The sequence below is a fragment of the Hipposideros armiger genome, unplaced genomic scaffold (genome assembly GCF_001890085.2).
Source record: "Hipposideros armiger isolate ML-2016 unplaced genomic scaffold, ASM189008v1 scaffold_270, whole genome shotgun sequence".
Taxonomy (NCBI): Eukaryota; Metazoa; Chordata; class Mammalia; order Chiroptera; family Hipposideridae; genus Hipposideros; species Hipposideros armiger.
In genome coordinates, this window is record NW_017731620.1 from 1,354,369 (window position 1) to 1,373,767 (window position 19,399).

The 19,399-nt window shown below is 39.4% G+C and overlaps 1 protein-coding gene across 1 annotated transcript in view; it reads right to left on the minus strand.

The window, feature by feature from the left end:
- Positions 1–7,175: 7,175 nt before the first annotated feature.
- SLC9A9 (solute carrier family 9 member A9) overlaps positions 7,176–19,399 on the minus strand; it is a 613,140-nt gene continuing 600,916 nt past the window's right edge. Inside the window, exons 17-18 of the mRNA XM_019656952.1 lie at positions 12,509–12,623; positions 7,176–11,103 (exon numbers count right to left, since the gene is read on the minus strand). Of these exons, the coding sequence (XP_019512497.1) occupies positions 10,876–11,103; positions 12,509–12,623 (343 nt within the window). The 3' untranslated portion in view covers positions 7,176–10,875. The remainder of the gene's footprint in view (positions 11,104–12,508; positions 12,624–19,399) is intronic.

Below are 19,399 nucleotides of genomic sequence, written 5' to 3' on the forward strand. Positions count from 1 at the left end.
ATCTGAGCTCTCTATTAACTCAGCTAAGACAGTTTGCCCTACTCTCATGACTCCCTGAAATCCTGCTGCACCCAACTCAAGGGACCAGCCCAAACTCTTCCAGTGGCTTTTCCAAACAAACAACCTGTCTCAGCTCATGCTGTGAACTTTTCCAAAATTTCTCAAAAGTTCACAAACCCCCAAAAAACAGCATCTGGCCTCAGCATGCCCTGAACCTCTTGCTAAGTGGTATCAAGACCAGCACTAGTGGCAGCTGGTTTTGGTTCACAACTTAGACTCTTCCATACCCAGAAAAGGCAGCAACCATCTACAGATCACTTTGCAGCTCCTACCACATGGTTCTGGGCTGGGCACAGGCAGCAGCTGAATTTGGCTTGCACCAAAGCCTCTCCCAAGAGGCCCCAGAACCAACATACCAGGTGGCCAGCTTCAGACCACACCAGAGCATCACCCAACCAGCTCCACAAAAGACATATCCAAAGGGCTGACTTGATAAGCACCAGAACCCTGCTAAAGTGAATCCCACTTTATGGGGTCAGCCCCTGCACAACAGTTCCTCCACTGAAGTCATGGCCAGTCCTCACAACCAATCAGTCTGATGGTCAATCCCTCCCTTGTGTCAATAGCAACCAACTACAGGCTCAACTACAACAGGAGGGCACACACAACATACACAAGGGACACCCCTGGGACACCTGGCTTAGGTGACCAAGGAGACTGCACCACTGGGCCCTACATATGACTATCCTGCCAAGAACAAGAGATGGAGCAGATCTACCTAATTATAGAAATAAACAAGGAGTCAACCAAAATGAGGAGACAAAGAAATATCCCAAATGAAAGAACAGGACAAAACTCCAGAAAAAGAACTAAATTAAATGGAGACAAGCAATCTAACAGACAAAGAGTTCAAAATACTAGTTAAAAGACTGCTCAGTTAGCTTAGTGGAAGAGTAGATGATCTCAGGGAAAACTTCAACAATGAAATAGGAAACATAAAAATGGAGATAGAAAACAAAAAAAAGAAACAGTCAGAAATAAGGAATATAATAACTGAAATGAAGAATACATCAGAGGGAATCAACAGTAGATACGATGAAGCAGACGATTAAATCAGCAATTTGGAAAAGTTAGTAGAAAACAATCAGAACAATAAAAAGAAAAAAAATTAAAAATGAGGATAGCTTAAGGGGCCTCTGGCACAAAATCAAGCATAATAATATTTAAATCACAGAGGCACCAGGAGAAAAGAGAGAGCAAAGAATTGAATACCTATTTGAAGAAATAATGGCTGAAAACTTCTTTAACCTGGCAAAGGAAATAGACATATAAGCCCAGGAAGCACAGAGTCCCAAACAAGAAGAACCCAAAGAGGCCCACGCCAAGACACATCATAATTAAAATGTAAACAGTTAAAGACAAAGAGAGAATCTTAAAAACAGCAAGAGAAAAACAGTTAATTATCTATAACGGATTTCCCATAAGACTGTCAGCTGATTTTTCAGCAAAATCTTTGCAGGCCAGAAGGGATTGGCATGAAATATTCAGTGAAATATTCAGTGAAGAAAAGCAAGTGCCTACAACCAAGATTATTCTATCTAACAAGCTATCATTTAGAATAGAAGAAGAGAAAAAGAGCTTCCCAGACAAGAAAAAACTAAAAGAGTTCATCACCACCAAACAAGTATTATAAGAAATGTTAAAGGGACTTCTTTAAGAAGAAGAAGAAAAAAAAAAGATAAAAAATACAAACAATAAAGTGGCAATAACTACATATCTATCACTACTTTAAATGTAAATGGATTAAAAGTATCAATCAAAAGATAGGGTGGCTGAAAGGATACAAAAACAAGACCCATATGAGGTGTGATGAAAAGATATGGTGAATGTTTAAATAAAAAAAATTATTACAGTGAAAGATACATTGCCATTAATCCTCCTCAAAATACTCCCTCTTGCTTCAAACACACTTATCTTATGGTTCTTGCCACTTTCTGAAGCAGTTCTGGAAGTCCTCTTCTGTGAGTGTCTTTACTTCATCCTCCATCATGACAACTCTCCATGTCACGCATTGCTTCTGTTAAGGCAATTTCTGTCAAATAAAAACAATATGTAGTGTCCTCATCCACCTTATTCACCAGGTCTGGCATGATGCGACTTCTGGCTCTTCCACAAAGTCAAAATGGCCATGAAAGGTAAATGTTTTGAATCGATTCAGGACATTGAGGCAGTCACGACAGTGCAACTAACACTCATGAAAGAGGACTTTTAGAACTGCTTCAGAAAGTGACAAGAAAGATGGGATAAGTGTGTTCAAAGTGAGGGGGAGTATTGTGAGGGGGATTAATGGCAATGTGTCTTTTACTGTAATAAATTTTTTAATTTAAACACTCACTGTATTTTTTTTTTAAGATTTTTATTGGGGGATGGGAACAGTGCTGGGGAATTGAAGGAAGGGGAACAGACAAGTTGCTGTCGCTTTGTTCTTCAGTCTAGTTATGGAGGACGTTGCTTCACTGGCCCAACTTGGCACCATCATTGCGCTCTTTCTGGGTGAGGCAGATCAGTTGCCGGCTTCTGGATGGCCGCTCACTGCGGCTGCTGGCTGCTCACGCTGGCTGCTGGCTATATACGGTAGCCCATGGCAACCCACTGCCACAGGGGCTGCAGCCTATGCTGTCGCCGGCGACTCACAGCAGCTCAGCTCCAGGTTGAGCTGTTGTTCAGCATTTTAGCTGTGGAGGGCAGTGTCACTGGCCCTCATATGTGGGATCCGAACTGGGGCCCTCTGGCGTCCCAAGCCAATTCTTAACCATGGCGCCACTCAACCGGCCCACTCACTATTTTTTAATCACACCTTGTGCATATGCTGCCTACAAGAGACCCAGTTCAGATAGAAAAACACACACAAACTGAAGGTAAAGGGATGGAAACATATTCATGCAAATGGAAAAAATTTAAAAAGCTGGAGAAGCAAGCAATGCTTACATCAGAAAAAAAAGACCCTAAAACAAAGGCTATAACAAGAGACAAAGAAGGATATTTCATGAGAAAGGGATCAACAAACTAAAGGATATAACCCTTGTAAACATTTATACACCCAAACAGGAGTGCCTAATCACATAAAGCAAATATTGACTGACATAAAGAGAGATATTGACAGTAACACAGTCATAGTAGGAGACGTCAAGGATATATCTTAGGTGTCCTTTAGGGTCCAATGACACAGTCTCCCTGGTCACCTGAGCCAGGTGCTCAAATGATGTCCCTTGTGTGTCTTGTATGTAAACCCCTGTTGTAACTGAGCCGTGATTTCTGTCGGCACATCAGTGGGAGGGATTTAACCTCAGGCTGATTAGTTGTTGGAACTGGCCATAATTATCCCCATTGACTTTAAGGGATAGATCTTCCAGCCCAATCCCCCCTCCAAAAAAAAATCAACAAGGAAACAACAGCCTTAAATGACACTTTAGATCAGATAGATTTAATTGATATTTTTAGAGCATTTCATAGAGCAGCAGAATATAAATCCTTTTCAAGTGCACATGGGACATTTTAACAATTAGACCACATGTTAGGCCGTAAAACAAGTCTCAGTAAATATAAGAAGTTTGAAATATATCAAGCATCTTCTCTGACCACAATGGTATAAAACCAGAAATCAATTACAAGAAAAACAACAGAAAAACACACAAATACGTGGAGGCTAAATACATGCTACTAAACAATGAATGAGTCAACAATGAGATCAGGAAGAAATAAAGATAACCTGAGACACACAAAAATAAAAACACAATGACCCAAAATCTATGGGATAAAGTCAAAGCAACCCTAGTGGGAAATTCATAGCAATACAGGCCTACCTCAAAAACCAAGAAAAATCTCAAATAAAAAATCTAACCCTACACCTAAAGGAACTAGAAAAAGAACAGCAAATAAAGCCCAAAGTGAGGAGAAAGAAAAAATAATAATAAAGATCAGAGCAGAAATAAACAAAATAGAGTGTAAAAAAGCAATACAAAAGATCAATGAAACCAAGAGCTGGTTCTTTGAAAAGATAAACAAAATTGATAACCCTTTAAGATTCACAAAACAAACAAACAAACAAACAAACAAACAAACAAACAAACAGAGGGCCAAAATGAATAAAATCAGAAATGAAAGAGAAGTGACAACTGACATCACAGAAATACAAAAGATTATAAGAAAATACTACAAATAATTTTATGCCAACAAATTGGGCAATCTGGAAGAAATAGATAAATTCCTCAAAACATACAATCTTCTAAGACTGAATCAAGAAGAAACAGAAAATCTGACAGATTGGTAACTATTAATGAAATCAAATCAGTAATCAAAAAATTTCCAACAATCAAAAGCCCTCTACTAGATAACCTCACAGTTGAATTTTGCCAAATATTCAAAGAAGAATTAACACCTATCCTTCTCAAACTATTCCAAAAAATTGAAGAGGAAGGAATTCTCCCAATCTCATTTTATGATGCCAGCATTACTCTGATTCCAAAATCAGACAAAAATATTAAAAAAAAATTATAGGCTAATATCCCCGATGAACATAGATGCAAAAATCCTCAACAAAATATTAGCAATTCAAATTCAGCAATACATTCAAAAGATCATACATCATGATCATGTGAGATTTATTCTTGGTATTTAAATTTGGTTCAATATCTGCAAATCAATTAACATGATACACCACAACAAAACGAAGGATAAAAATCAAATAATCATATCAATAGATGCAGAAAAAGCATTTAACAAAATCCAGCATTGATTTATGATACAAACTCTTAGCAAAGTGAGAATAGAGGGAATATACCTCAACATTAATAAAGGCCATATATGACAAACCCACAGCTAATATCATACTCAATGGTGAAGAGCTAGAAGTGTTTTTCTTAAGATCAGGAATGAAACAAAGATGCCCACTTTCACCACTTCTGTTCAACATAGTATTGGAAGTCTTCCACAGCAATCATACAAAAAAAAAAAAAAAGAAATAAAAGGCTTCCAAATTGGAACGGAAGAAGTAAAACTGTCATTATTTGCAGATGACATGATACTATATGTAGAGAATACTAAAGATTCCAGCAAGAAAAACTATCAGACCTGATAAATGAATTCAGCAAATTAGCAGGATACAAAATTAATATTCAGAAATTTGCATTTTATACACTAATAACTATCAGAGCAATTAAGAAAACAATCTCATTTACAGTTGCATTAAAAAATGAAATAACTATGAATAAATTTAACCAAGGAGTTATAAAACCTGTATGCAGAAAATCATGACATTGAAGAAAAAAATTGAAGAAAACACAAATAAATGGAAATATATACTATGGTCATTGGTAGGAAGAATTAACATCATTAAAAAGTCCATTCTAGCCAAAACAATCTATAGATTCAATGAAATCCCTGTCAAAATACCAATGGCATTTTTCACAGAACCAGAACAAATAATCCTAAAATTGATATGGAATCACAAAAGAACTTGGATAGTCCAAGCAATCTTGAGAAAGAAGAACAAAGTTGGAGGTATCATTTTACCTGATATCAAACTATACTACAAAGCTATAGTAATCAGAACAGCATGGTATTGGCATAAAAACAGACACATAGATCAATGGAACAAGATAGAGAGCCCAGAAATAATCCCATGCCTATATGGTCAATTAATCTATGACAAAAGGAGATAAGAATATACAATGGGGTAAAGACAATTTCTTCAGTAAATGGTGTTGGGAAAAACTGGACAGACAGATGCAAAAGAATTGAACTGGATCACTTTCTTACACATATACAAGAATAAACTTAAAACAGATTGAAGACTTAAATGTTAAGACTTGAAACCATAAAACTCTTAGAAGAAAACTTAGGCAGTAAACTCTTTGACATTGCTCTTAGTAATATATATGATATGTCTTCTTGGGCAAAGGAATCAAAATAAATAAATAAATAAATAAATAAATAAATAAATAAATAAATGATGTACATCAAACTGTCTCGGCAAATTGAAGGAAACCATTAACAAAATGAAAAGACATCCTACTAAATGGGAGAAGATATTTGCCCATGATGTATCCAATAAGGGGTTAACATCCAAAATGTGTAAGGAATCCATACAACTTAACATCAAAGAGACAAACAACCCAAATAAAAAAGTGACAGAAGACCAGAACAGACATTTCTCCAAAAAGGTCTTACAGTTTTGTCAAAAGACATATGAAAAGATGATCAACATCACTAATCATCAGGGAAATGCAAATTAAAACCAGTGAGATATCACCTCACATCTGTCAGAATGGCTATCATCAATAAATCAACAAACAACAAGTGTTGGTGAGGCTGTGGAGAAAAGGGAACCCTCATGCAATGTTGATAGAATTGTAAATTGGTGTAGCAATTACGGAAAACAGTATGGAGAGTCCTCAAAAAATTAAAAATAGAACTACCATATGACCCAGCAATTCCACTTCTGGGTATTCATCCGAAGAAGTCCAAAGCACTAATCCAGAAATATATATGCATCCCTATGTTGTTTCAGCATTATTTACAATTGCTAACATATGGAAGCCACCTAAATGTTCATCGAAAGATGGATTGGATAAAGAAGTGGCACATATATTCAATGGACTATAACTTGGCCATAAAAAATAATCAAATCTTGCCATTTGAGAGAACATAGATGGACCTAGAGGGTATTATGCTAAGTGAAATAAGTCAGAGAAAGACAAATACTATAGGATCTTACTTATATGTGGAATCTAAAAAGCAAAATAAATGAACAAAGCAGAAAATAACTCATAGATACAGGGAACATTTTGATGCGGTTTTGATGCAAGATGGGAGGGAACTTGGGGGATAGATGAAAAAGAAGGGATTAGGAAGTACAAACTGCCAGTTATGAAAACAATCTCGGGGTTGTAAAGTACATCTTAGGGAACATGGTCAATAATATTGTAATAACTATGTCTGGTGTCAGATTGGTTCCAAACTTATTGCGGTGATCATTTTGTAAGTTATATAAATGACCAATCACTATGTTGTATACTTGAAACTAATATAATATTGTATATTAACTATAATTGAAAAATAATTATTAATATATAAAAAAGAAAGTCAATTAATGAACACTATTTATTGAATAACAATCCATTCATTCCCACCCCCAAATTGAAGTGACATTTTTTATGAACTAAGTTTGTAAATATATACATGAGTTTGTTTCTGTGCTTTGTAGTAGATTTTCTTGGTCTCTTTGTTTATGTCTTGGTCAATATCACACTCCTTTGTTTACTATAGCTTTATCATATGTTTTGGTATTTACAAGGAATCAATTGTTTTTTAGGTGTCTGTCTTCTACTAGATATTTGATGGATAAGACTGAGTCATATTTGTCTTTAAATGTCAAAGACCTTTTACCTAGTTTGCATTAATGTGTGTTGAATGATGAAAATGAATAAGCCCAGAAGGTATTGGTACTTTGCTGGTACACTTTGCATTCTCAAGGTCTCAAAGACCATGGCGAAAGTATCAATTTTCTCAGTTTGTACTCCACTTCCTATTGTAGCTCAGTACTTCAGTAAGTTATTTCATAGGAATCTTATTATTATTACTTAATTTATTTTTGAGTAAGTAGTGCATCTACAGTATACAAAACTAAAAAGGCAAAAAAGTCAAACATTAGGTCTCCCCTCAGTTCTTAAAAGGTAATTATACTACCAATTGCTCCTTTAACCTTCCAGAATGGCAGCATACTATCCACTCTGCACTGCATCTTGCTGCTTATTTTTGTTTAAAATATATTTGGAGATTATTCCATATCAGTACAGATGATGCTGTTTCATGAGATGGTTGTGCTGTTTTATTTAACCAGGATGGCAATTCAGTTGTTTTAGTAAGTACCCTTTATATGTATAATGTTTTCAAATATCTAGAATAAAAGTTCTGCACATGAAATTGGTGGCCAAAGGGTATTTGAATTTTTTCAGCTTTGTTTTATGTCATTAAGTTGCCCTCCAAAAAGTATCTTGAAATTTCATGAATGAAGACCTGATGGCACAGCCACCAGGCTTGAGACTTGCTCAGACAGGCATTGAGTAATGGGGAGACGCTGTGGAACCTCTAGCTGGGACCCTGACAGCCAGTGGAACTCTGCATGTGTGCGTGGGTGTGCATGTATGAGCGTGTAAATGCACACGTGCACAGGAATGGGTGTGTGTTTGATGTACACATGGTAAGAAACATAAGGAAGAACTCTAAAAGTCAATTAGTGTATTAGAGTCCTGTTTAACAAAGCTCTAATAATGAGTGGAAGTGTTAGTGCTTTGAATAAAGCTCCTTTGACTTTATTATTCATTAGAAACTGGCAGTAAATAATAGGTTTGAATTTCACAGTCCTGATGCTGCTGATCAAAGCACAGAACATTTCTTAAGACCCTCAAATATTATCCTTCACAACAGGAGCATAAACGGAATTTGGTTTTACAAATTACTAACTGGGACACTAGCCTCTGTTTGGGTCCTGAGCTGATTCCGAGGGAAAGAGGCTGGAAATCACATCTTGAAACTGGAACACATCTTACAGATTGGGCAGAGCAGTATTTCCTCCAGCTCCCAATCCTGTACCTACCTGGACTCAGCTGGAATAAGTGGCCCAGCCCAGATTAAAGAGCCCCTCCTTTCCCTTGTTGGCAATGGTTCATGATGTTTCTCTGGAAGAGACTTTTTTCTAAGCAGGAAAATAGCTTTGCCTGTGGGACAGGTGGCTACTTTTGCTATGTCCTCTTAGTGAGTTGGTGCTGGGTTTAAATTGTGTACCTCCCCCTCCCCACCCATCTCATTTCCATCTGATATGTCGTGTTTTTCTCCCTTCTCTCCACTCCTGCCCCCATTAATGTTTGTGTTGGGGGGATTTTCTCTTTCCCTGTATGTTTTTCTCCACACAAAGGGAAAGAAACAAAACACCAAACTCTCATCTCTTTTTTTCACATGATAAGGACAGAAATAAGATGGATCCTTACCTTCTGTCTTTCTTCCTTTCTCCCCTAGAATCTCCTCCCTTATTTTTGAAGCTCCTCATGATTTCTGGTAACCTGCAGTGTAAGAGGAGGAGGCTGTCCCCCTCTGTTTGACTGGCTTTCCCTTCCCTGTCACATCCTCCCAGCCCAACACTGCTTTCTGCATTGTCATCATTGAAGGATGGATGACTAGGCCTGCCAGTCTCTATGGGCTTTTCCTGGGTCATAGGACCCTTGTGTCTCCCTTATGTTACCTTTCAGTGCCTGCTTCACCTGTCACTTCAAGTACAAGGGCTTAGAACAGCCAATTAGTACAGACAGAGAAAATGCCTTAAATAAAGCTTTGGCCAATATCATTATACTTTGTAACAAAATTTTATTAGGATTAAGTCAAATTATAAAAGTTCATGCTTCACCATTTGCCAAGTTTACCTGGAATGACCAGATTATATTTAGCTGAATATAAAGCAACGTATGTCTCTAGATCCTGCTGTTTGAAAACCAAGAAAATTGACATGCATAGCAGTGTGCCCGACACTACCCTGGTTAATATTTAAGGCCTAACAACTGGTCAGCAAAGCATATGTCACTTCCAACCTCTGGGCCCGAGGAAGACTTCATTCCCTACCTCCCTGAAACAGACTCATAATGGCCTGGGCACGTGACGCTTCCTTCTTGGAGTCTAATATCAACATCTGCATTTCAGGAGAAGCTAGGCTTGAGGTATCTGTATAGCTTAAAGGCACTGGTCATGCAGCTGCATTAAAAGCTATTTATTGTATTGGTCTCTCTGTCATAGGTCATGGGCCATGCCTTGTAATGGGAGTCATGATGCTGCCTCCTTGACTCCTCAGTATGGTCCATGTCATCAGCTCTGCTGCTCTCTCTCCTGCTCCTGTGCTGCTAACCAGCTGAGAGTGGAATTGGAGGACAGGTCAGGGCTCCTGCCTTGTCTCCTGCCATGTGGAGAGCAACCTATGCTGCAGAATCTCATTACCCAGCATGTATAGGGGACCCACTAATGACCCAAGAAAGACTCAAATGCAAGCAAGGATAGGAAGGCTCATTCTTCAGGTGAAACATGGTATGGGAAAAAGAAACCAACTTTCCCTTGAAAGGGGTCCTGACAAGTTGAAAAGCAAAACTGCATTTAGTGCAGGGTACACCCACTGGAACCAACCCCTTTATTCAATAGGAGAAGCAGCTTGGAAAGGATGCCAATGAGAATGGGGGTTTTCCTGTGTCGTGGGTTCTGTGAGGCTGTCAGCAGTGCTATCAAGCACTTATCTGGGTTCTGCAAATAGTCCTGGGATCATTAAGTGCACGTGGGAGTCTAGGCCCTAAAAATGTAAACTTCATCAAATACTAAATAAGTGGACAGTCCCTTCAGCTTAGGAGCAATATGTTATGCTCAGAAACTCTTTTTCTTATGCTTTAACTCTCCATAATGATGCAAATAAAATCCAAAAATCTAAGTGAAGGGCCTAGAGTGCTGCATGCAGAGAAGAAACATACTGCAGACACAGAACACGTGTCTCGTCCTTACAGCAGCTGGACTCCTGCCTTCCTCCCCTCTCCTTTCCCACCCTGCCCAATTCATTAATAAGAATGGTTGCTGTCAAAACTTAAATTCAGTTGCATAATATACAGGGATGATAATAAATTCTCATTTCTTCAGGCACCAGAGGATACATATGACAAGGTTTTGATTCTCTCCAATTTATGCTCAATATATTTTCCAGCCTCTGCTCTGCACTGCCTCGTCAGCTTGGCTTGTGTTCCTCAGTGAGCCCTTCATTACTTGTGATTACACCCGCACTTCTCATGCCCATTAATTCAGTTGGGATTGACCCAGAGTTTGCTCAAGCTTGAGTTCATAGCCTCCCAGGCCGAGGTCCCCCTCATAAATGTTTTCCTTGTTTGGAGTCTGGGGTGAAGCTTTCTTGTCCAGACCCAGCCTTGCAGGAGTACTGGAGGGTGAGGTGGCTTGTTCCTGGTAATTCATGGCCAGTTCATCCTGATTTACGATGCATTCTACATCATCCTCCTTTAGCTGTTCCTGGGATTTAAGGTAGGGGATGGGTGGGGGGTGGAGAGAGAGAGAGAGAGAGAGAGAGAGAGAGAGAGAGGGATTACTTCATGATGAAGGCAAAAACCAGTCACAGCCCAAAGTGTAAGGAAATAGGGTGCTTTTGTCCTCTTTAAACTGCCCTGTCTTGCCTTGGCTGCACTTCCTGCTATAGCAGACACTGCCTTTTCCATCTCTGTGGGTGTGGTGGTACATTTCCCAGAGTTGCATTGAAGACTTGACACCATAACACAGTCATAAGGGGTCTCTAGGCTGAAGATAAGAGTCTGTAGAGAGTGCCTGCTACTGAGTGCTCCTTGAGTTAAGGGAGTTAAAATGAAACTCAGTGCATTTCTTGAATTAGTATCTAATGGGGTTGAGAGGATGTAGGAGTTACAGAATCCTGTGACCTCAGAGCATGGAATGATTCTCAGTGTTGGTTTTGGTACATTCTAATGCTGGTTTTAGGCTATCACAAAATTCTCAAACACACAGTTTCTGTTATATTTAAAAAGTGTGTCCTCACAGCATGTTTCTTGGGATGAGTGTCACAAGGATAAAAATGGTTGGAAGTCACTGTGGTAGAAGATGGCAGAAACCAACCAGCTCTGGTTAGTATAGTTTTCTTCAGATGGAGGTTCCTTGGAAGGAAAGAATTACCATCTCCACCCTTCTTCCACTGGCTTTGGGAAAGCCAGGAAAATTCCTTGTAGCAAGAGCCCTGGCGAGGTGACATCAGGCTAGTGGTTTCCAAGGTTAGCCTGTGCGGGAATCACTTGGAAGGCTTCTGAGAACACAGATCCTGGGTCCTAAACTCAGAGTGTCTGAGGTGGGGCCTGATCATTTGCACTTATAACAAGTTCCCAAGTGCTGCTGAGGCTGTGGGTCTGGGGACCAGTCTTTGGGAACCACTGCCTTAGGCTGTTGTGCCCTGAGCACACCTGAGATGTGTTGTTCTGTTTACACAGGGGAGCCAGCTGAACAACCTGGAAGGGTGCCTCCAAGTCTAAGATTATGCTCCTTTGCAATCCCTGCCACTCTGATTGGCTGCTAATGATTCTAATTGCTTGCTTTTCAGCATTTTTTCTTCCACTTCCATGAGCTATAAAGAACAGGTCCAATGTTCAAAGCCTCTAAACACAGCAGTTTGTGAGGACACATGACTTCTTTTACATTTTCTAAACTCATTTTATGGTTAAAGATATTTGTAACAACAAAAAAATTGCATTTTTAAAAGAAGAATGAGCCCACATCAATAGCAACTGAAAAGAGAAGAGAAAAGCTTCTTGGTGCAGTGAATTTTCAAAATGCTTCCTCCTGAAGCCAAGAAGGAATAGCCCTGAGCTTCCTGAGCTCAGTACTCAGCATGCTTGTCCTGCTCCAGGCATTTACTTACCCCATAGGCCTGAGGACTGGTGAGCAGCCTGGAAATTGGACCGCACCATTCAGGCAACGTTGTGGTCAGCGGAGGACCAGAGTGGGTTAAAATTGGTTTCAGGTATCTGTGAGGCCTGTTAAGGAATACTTGCCAAAAGGGAGTTAGGATTCAGTTTCTCACACAGCACCAACCTTTGCATGCTGCCAAAGAGACCATTATGTTCACCTTTAAATCCCCCACTCCATCGTTTAGGAGGCAATTTGCCCTGCAAAAATTGCTGTTTATAATCTTTGCTCCACACATTTTTCCAGCCCTCCTGGTAGCCTTTAATTGTGAAGAAATCGACTGGACCAGCCAGAAGAAGAGAGGTGTAAAATGTTCCTCTTCTCCTTCCCCTCTCCCACTCAGTGTCTCATCTGCTTAGATAACACATTCTTAAGAATTATCTTAAACAGTAGGGCAAAGGATTATGTTTTCTTAAAACTGCACACACAGCTTAAACTACGAGTAATTTTCACAAAGAAGCAAGAGGTATTTCATGAAATGTTCAGTCATTTTAGAGCTGGGTAGTGAACATAGACTGGTTTCCAAAATACTTTATTTTCAATGTTCAACATAATCACTTCATACTTCATTTATCAATGCATTTTTATACAAAATTATGTAAATAAGCTGGTACCAGGTTTGTTCTATAGTCTAGCACCTGTCTTATCTCTTCACCACTAAGTGCTCTAACAAGTTAAAAGGAAAACCTGTTTCATCTAAAGCCATTGTGCTTCCCTTCAATCTATCAATAATGGGATACTCAGGTTGCCTTATTATTATTATTATTATTATTATTATTATTATTTGCTGAAAGAAAAGTAGTCTAATCATTTCATCATTCTACCAGAAACAAGTTTTAAGCTTTATATTATTCCCTTTGCTGGAGAATATTTCACTTCATCCACTTCCTGAAAAGCGTTAATAAGTTAGGAAAGGGCAGAAATGGAAAGCAGTTAATAGTGTTGGCTTGCGAAGATCCCAGTCACCCCCAGGACTCAGGACGTGAGACAATCTTGGAGATCGCTCTACTGGAGTCCATCCTTAGCTGGACAACACCTTCTATTGTTCCTGTGATACCCTCAGTGTGAGGGGTTGGAGAGAGGATGCAGCCAACAGGGGCCAAGAGTCTGGTTGCCACCAAAGTGGTGACAGAGCAGGGAGTGTTCATGAACACAGCCTAGTTATGATGCAGGAAAGTGACTCAAAAGATGCTTAAGAGGGTCTATAATTCCAATTGTGCATGGAAAACTTGATGGCTCTTTTCAGATAGGCAGTTATTCAGTTAAGGACTAGGGAAGATATTAAAGTTCAGAGCCTGGCATTCCCTGTAACATTTTATAAGTATATCTACAACTCTGGAAAGCCCCTGATGACCTTTCATTAATTTTTATTACAGAGTGTTATTTCCTTCTTTTATGGGTGGAGAAATGGAGGCCTAGAGATATAATTTTAAATAATCCAAAGGCTCCCTTTGCTATTTGAATCCATCTGCATCAACTCTCACAGAGGCTAATTTTTCAGGGCAGAAGCATGTACGTGACCAGCTGATTCTCTAGAGAGAAAAGCTCACAGATCTTATCCTGATGGAGTGCTATAGACCCTCTCAGGCGGGAGCAGTGAGGACCCCTGGTCTTCTTAGTCTTGTGGTATACATAAGTCAATGAAAAATGCTTTTTCAGGGAGGTGAGAAGGACAAGATAAATGCACAACTGGAATGTAAACCAAGGAAATTCCAGCCAATGTTATTCCTAGATGGAAAAGTGATAGCAAATAAGTAACATTTTTAGAGATGTCATGTAAAAAACCAAAACAAAAAGAAAATAAAGAGGTTTGTCAAGGCTCTAGGAGAGGACTGACAACTTCCACTGTGTGAGGTTCTCAGTATCCTAAAAAATCAAAATGCAAAATAGTGGGACAAAAGGAAAACAAAAATTTAGACTTGTGTAATGAACATTTTCTACTTTTAATCTTTTTAAGTCTGTATAATGTGGGAGCTAAAACTTAAGGACAAAATTTGTAGCTTTCTGTGAATGTGAAGCATGGACCAAATGGGGTACCATTTGTCTCCCTCTGGGATTTTTGATTCAGAAGACCTGGGCATAGCTGTCATCTCTGCCACTTTACTGACGGTATGACCTGTGGTCTAGTTATTTACCCCTCTGAGCCTCGAGTATTGCTGTGAATATTTGCTAAACTAACATGTAGGATTGGTTTTAAACTCTTTCATGCCATTTAAATGCTATTTATTTTATTTAAAAATTTGTTTTCTCAGCAATAGTTTCAGGAGAAGCTGGTGACTCAAGCATTGTTCACATAATGTTGGAAAATGATACCAAAGGTAGAGATGCCAGAATGGCACTCCAGGCATTAGATATATAATCGAGACTTACGGACTAGTTAGCAGGTGGAAAATTTAAGCTGCCTCTACACAAAAAATAGCTATTTGGGTTAAAAGTTGTATGGAGCGAAAGCATGGGGTGGTAGGTGAGAGGTGGGGAAAACCTGTGATTCCACTTCGGCTTCTCTGGTATCTCAGTAGCTGTGAGTGAAGGAATGAGGCACACACCATGTGGCAGGGAATGGAACAGAATGTGTGAGGCGTCAGCCACAGCCCCAGCGATAGGGAGCAGAATCTGTTCTGCAGCATCTGATTTGCCCAGTGCTGCCATATATCATGTGCTCAATGGATGTTTGTTGAACTTATGATATGGGAAGATATTTAGGGGTGGCATGAGTGATGAAAGTAGATCCTGAGTAACCATGCTAAAAGAAGATTGAAGGCGGTGGAATACAGCCAAGGAATGAGGTTTATCTGAGGATAAAGGCTAAGAAAGGTCAAGTTGAAGATGGACCTTTTGGGCCTGAGTGATTAGATAAGGGGAACCATGAGAAGAGTTGTAATGGCATAAATAAAGTGGTTGAAAAATAATCTTTGTGTTTCACTCACTCACTCATTCATTTGTTCCTTCATACGCTCATGTTTTTATTTTTGTTTTACATGTCAAACTGCTGGGGCAACCACAGTGAAATTAACAATTACCTTATAGAATAGAAACCCCCTTGTCTCCAGACTGTGGTCTGCTTGAAAGCAGGGTAGTCCCTTTCATCTGAGTTGGCACATTTTAAATGTTCGAGAAATAGCTGTTAGATTATTGATGACAATGAGCTCAAAGAGAGTTACAGAATTAATTGCTCGGTGGAACCCAGCCAGTTAGTAAATGGCAGAGCTGGGCCTGAGACTGGGGACATTTCCACCATACTGGGGTGTCTTCCTTCTGTTATAGAGACACTGGGTAACAGGACTTGTCTGATTGGATAACTGATTTGGAATCCAGGAATCAGTGACTTTGCGAGTTCTTCATTGCTGAGTAATGTCTGGAAAGTGGCTAGATTTCCAGGGTTACCTGAATTATTAAAAAGTAAGAAAACTCTTTTGACTTACAAAAAACCCCAACTGCAGATTTTACAAAATGTTTTTTTCTCATCAGGTTTTAGTATATGTTTGGGAGGGAGATTCCCCATTGGGTATTTTTAGTATGGCTAGTTTTGCTTCTCTAATAAGCTAGGTGTGAGAGCATGAAGATGAAATGTTAAGCTCTGGGAGAAAAAAAAAAAAGACTTTTCTCATCTTTAAAGGGCACAAGTTTGGGAATGGCACTTTGGTTCAGGAGACGTAAGTAAAAGCTGGAACTCTACCCAGAATTTAACTTGCATGAAATAGGAAAGAGAGTTAGCAGACACTTTTCTCCTCTGGCCTGAGCTATTAGCAAGTCCAGAGCTAAATTTAGTGCTTAACAGAATTAACACCCAAACTACCTGATAACATTAGTTTCTCTTTCTCTCTTTTGTTTGTTAGTTTTGTTTTGGTTATTTTATTTATTTATATATCTTTTAATTTTTAATTAGAGTTGACATACAATATTATATTAGTTTCAGGTTTTCAACATATTAATTAGACATTTATATAACTTACAAAGTGATCACCCTGATAAATCTAGTACCCATGGGACACCATACATAGTTATTGCAATGTTATTGATTATATTTCCTATGCTATAATTTACATCCTCATAACTATTTTGTAATAATCAATTTGTACTTCTTAATCCCTCCCCTTTTGCACCCACTGCCCCAACCCCCTTGTCATTTGGCAATCATCAAAATGTCTCTGTATTTATGAGTTTGTTTCTGTTTTGTTTGTTCATTTATTTTGTTTTTTAAATTTGATGTATAAGTGAAATCATATGATATTTGTCTTTCTCTGTCTGACTTATTTCACTTAGCATGATACTCTCTAAGTCTATCCATATTGTTGCAGATAACAAAATTTCATTCTTTTTTTATGGCTGAGAAGTATTCCTGTGTGTATTCACGCCCAGGGTCTTGTTTTCTTATCCATTCAGCCACCCTATGTCTTTTGATTGGTACATTTAATCCATTTACATTTAAAGTAATTGTTTATAAATGTGTAGTTATTGTTATTTTATTATTCATATATTTCCTCTTCCTCCTCCTTAAATAAGTCCCTTTAACATTTTTTATAGTACTGGTTTGGTGGTGATGAACTTCTTTAGCTTTTTCTTGCCTGGGAAGCTCTTTATCTGTCCTTTGATTCTAAATGATAGCCTTGCTGGGTAGAGTAATCTTGGTTGTAGGTCTTTGCTTTTCATCACTTTGAATATTTCATGCCAATCCCTTCTGTTCTGCAAAGTTTCTGTTGAGAAATCAGCAGACAGTCTTATGGGAGCTCCCTTGTAAGTAACTAACTGCCTTTCTCTTGCGACTTTTTTTTTTTTTAGCTGAACCATCCTGCCACCTGTCGGCAGCTCAGCTTGGGCCGGGACTCGAACCGCTGTTGCTCAGAACTCGCAATCTTGAGTGAGCTCTTAACCAACCGAGCCACTCGGCCGGCCCTGTTGCTACTTTTAAGATTCTTTCTTTGTCTTTAAGCTTTGGCATTTTAGTTATGATGTGTCTTAGTTTGGGTTCATTTTGTTTTGGACTCTCTGTGCTTCTTGGGCTTTTATGTCTATTTTCTTTGTAGGTTAGAGAAGTTTTCCATCATTATTTCTTCAAATAGATTTTCAGTTCCTTGCTCTGTCTTTTCTCCTAATGGTAGTCCTATGATTTGAATGTTGTTATGCTTGATGTTGTTCCAGAGTCCTCTTAAACTATTATTTATTTATTTATTTATTTATTTATTGGATTCTTTTTACTTTTTGTTGTTCTGATTGGGTGTTTCCTGATACCTTATCTTCCAAGTTGCTGATTTGATCCTCTGCTTTGTCTAATTTACTGTTGATTTCCTCTGATCATTTCAGTTATTGTATTCTTTATTTCTCACTGGTTCTTTTTTGTGTTCTCTATCTCCATTTTTATATTTCCTGTCTCTTTGTTGAAGTTCTCACTGAGATCATTGAGCATCCCTATAACCAGTGTTTTGAACTCTGCATCTGGTAAATTGCTTGTCTCCATTTTCTTTAGCTCATTTTCTGAAGTTTTGTTCTGTTCTTTCATTTGGGACATGTTTCTTTGTCTCTCATTTTGTCTGCTTTTCTCTTTTTCTTTCTGTGTATTACTTAGAGGTGCTATGTCTTCAGTCTTGGTGGAGTGGCCTTATGTAGTAGTTGTCCTGTGGGGACCAGTGGCACAGTCTCCCTGGTCACCTAAACCAGGTGTTCCAGGTGTGTCCCTTGTATGGGTTGTGTGTTCTCCTGTTGCAGTTGAGCCTTGGTTGCTGTCTGCACCTCAGTGAGAGGGCTTGACTCTGAGTCTGATTGGCTGTGAGGGCTGGCTGTGACTACAGTGGAGGGGCTGTTGTGCAGGAGTTGACCCTACAAAGCAGGATTTGCTTTAGCCAGGCTCTGGTGCCCTGCTGAGTCTACCCTTTGGGAGTGTCATTTGTGGAGGTTGTTGAGTGGTGCTCTGGTGTGGATGAAGCTGGCCGAGTGTGTTGGTTCTGGGGTCTTTTGGGAGAGGCTCTGGTTCAGGTCAAGGTCAGCCACTGCCTGTGTCATGCCCAGGGACACTTGGTATGTGGTACAAAGTGATCTGAAGATGATTGCCACTTGTGCTGGGCTTGGAGGAGAGATAAGCTATAAACTGAGGTCAGCTGCTGCTTAGTAAGAGGTATGGGGCATGCTGAGTGCAGATGCTGCTTGTTTGGGGTTTTTGAACCTTTGAGAGATTTTAGGAAAGTCTGCAGCATGAGCTAAGACATACCATTTGTATGGAAAAGCCACTGGAAGCAGCTTGGGTGGGCCCATAAGTTGGGTGGGGCAGGGTGACAGATGTTATGTTGGCCAGGTTGATAGAGACTCAAATATGGTGGGTGCCTGGACTTGCATGCTAGAGGGGGGAGGGCTCAACATGGAAATAATGGATTCTGTCAGCACTTCTGTCTGGGAGAAAACTCCCCTCCAAGCCCCTACCCTTAAGCCAGAGAATTCAGTTCCTCCCCATATGTCCCTGTTGCCTTTCAAGCTGCTGCTCCAGCACTGGAGCTCAGAGTGAGTTTGTCAGTAAGTCCATGCATGGACCCTTTAAAAGAAATGACTGGGACTCTAGCCACATTTGATCTCACTCAGCTGCAATGTCTGCTGATTTTTGCAAAAGTTTTGGGGACTTCTCTTCCTGGCACTGGGACCCTGGGCTAGGGAGCCTAGGGTGGGGCTGGGGGTACCTCCACAGCTGAGGTATCTTTCCCAATTTTTAACCACCACATGCAGGTGTGGGACCATCCCACTCCACATCTTCACCCCTTCTACCAGTGTCAAGCTGGCTTCTTTTGTATGTCCTTAGTTATGGGACTTCTGTTCAACTATTGTTTAGGCAGTTCTCAATGATGATTGTTCTGTAGTTTAG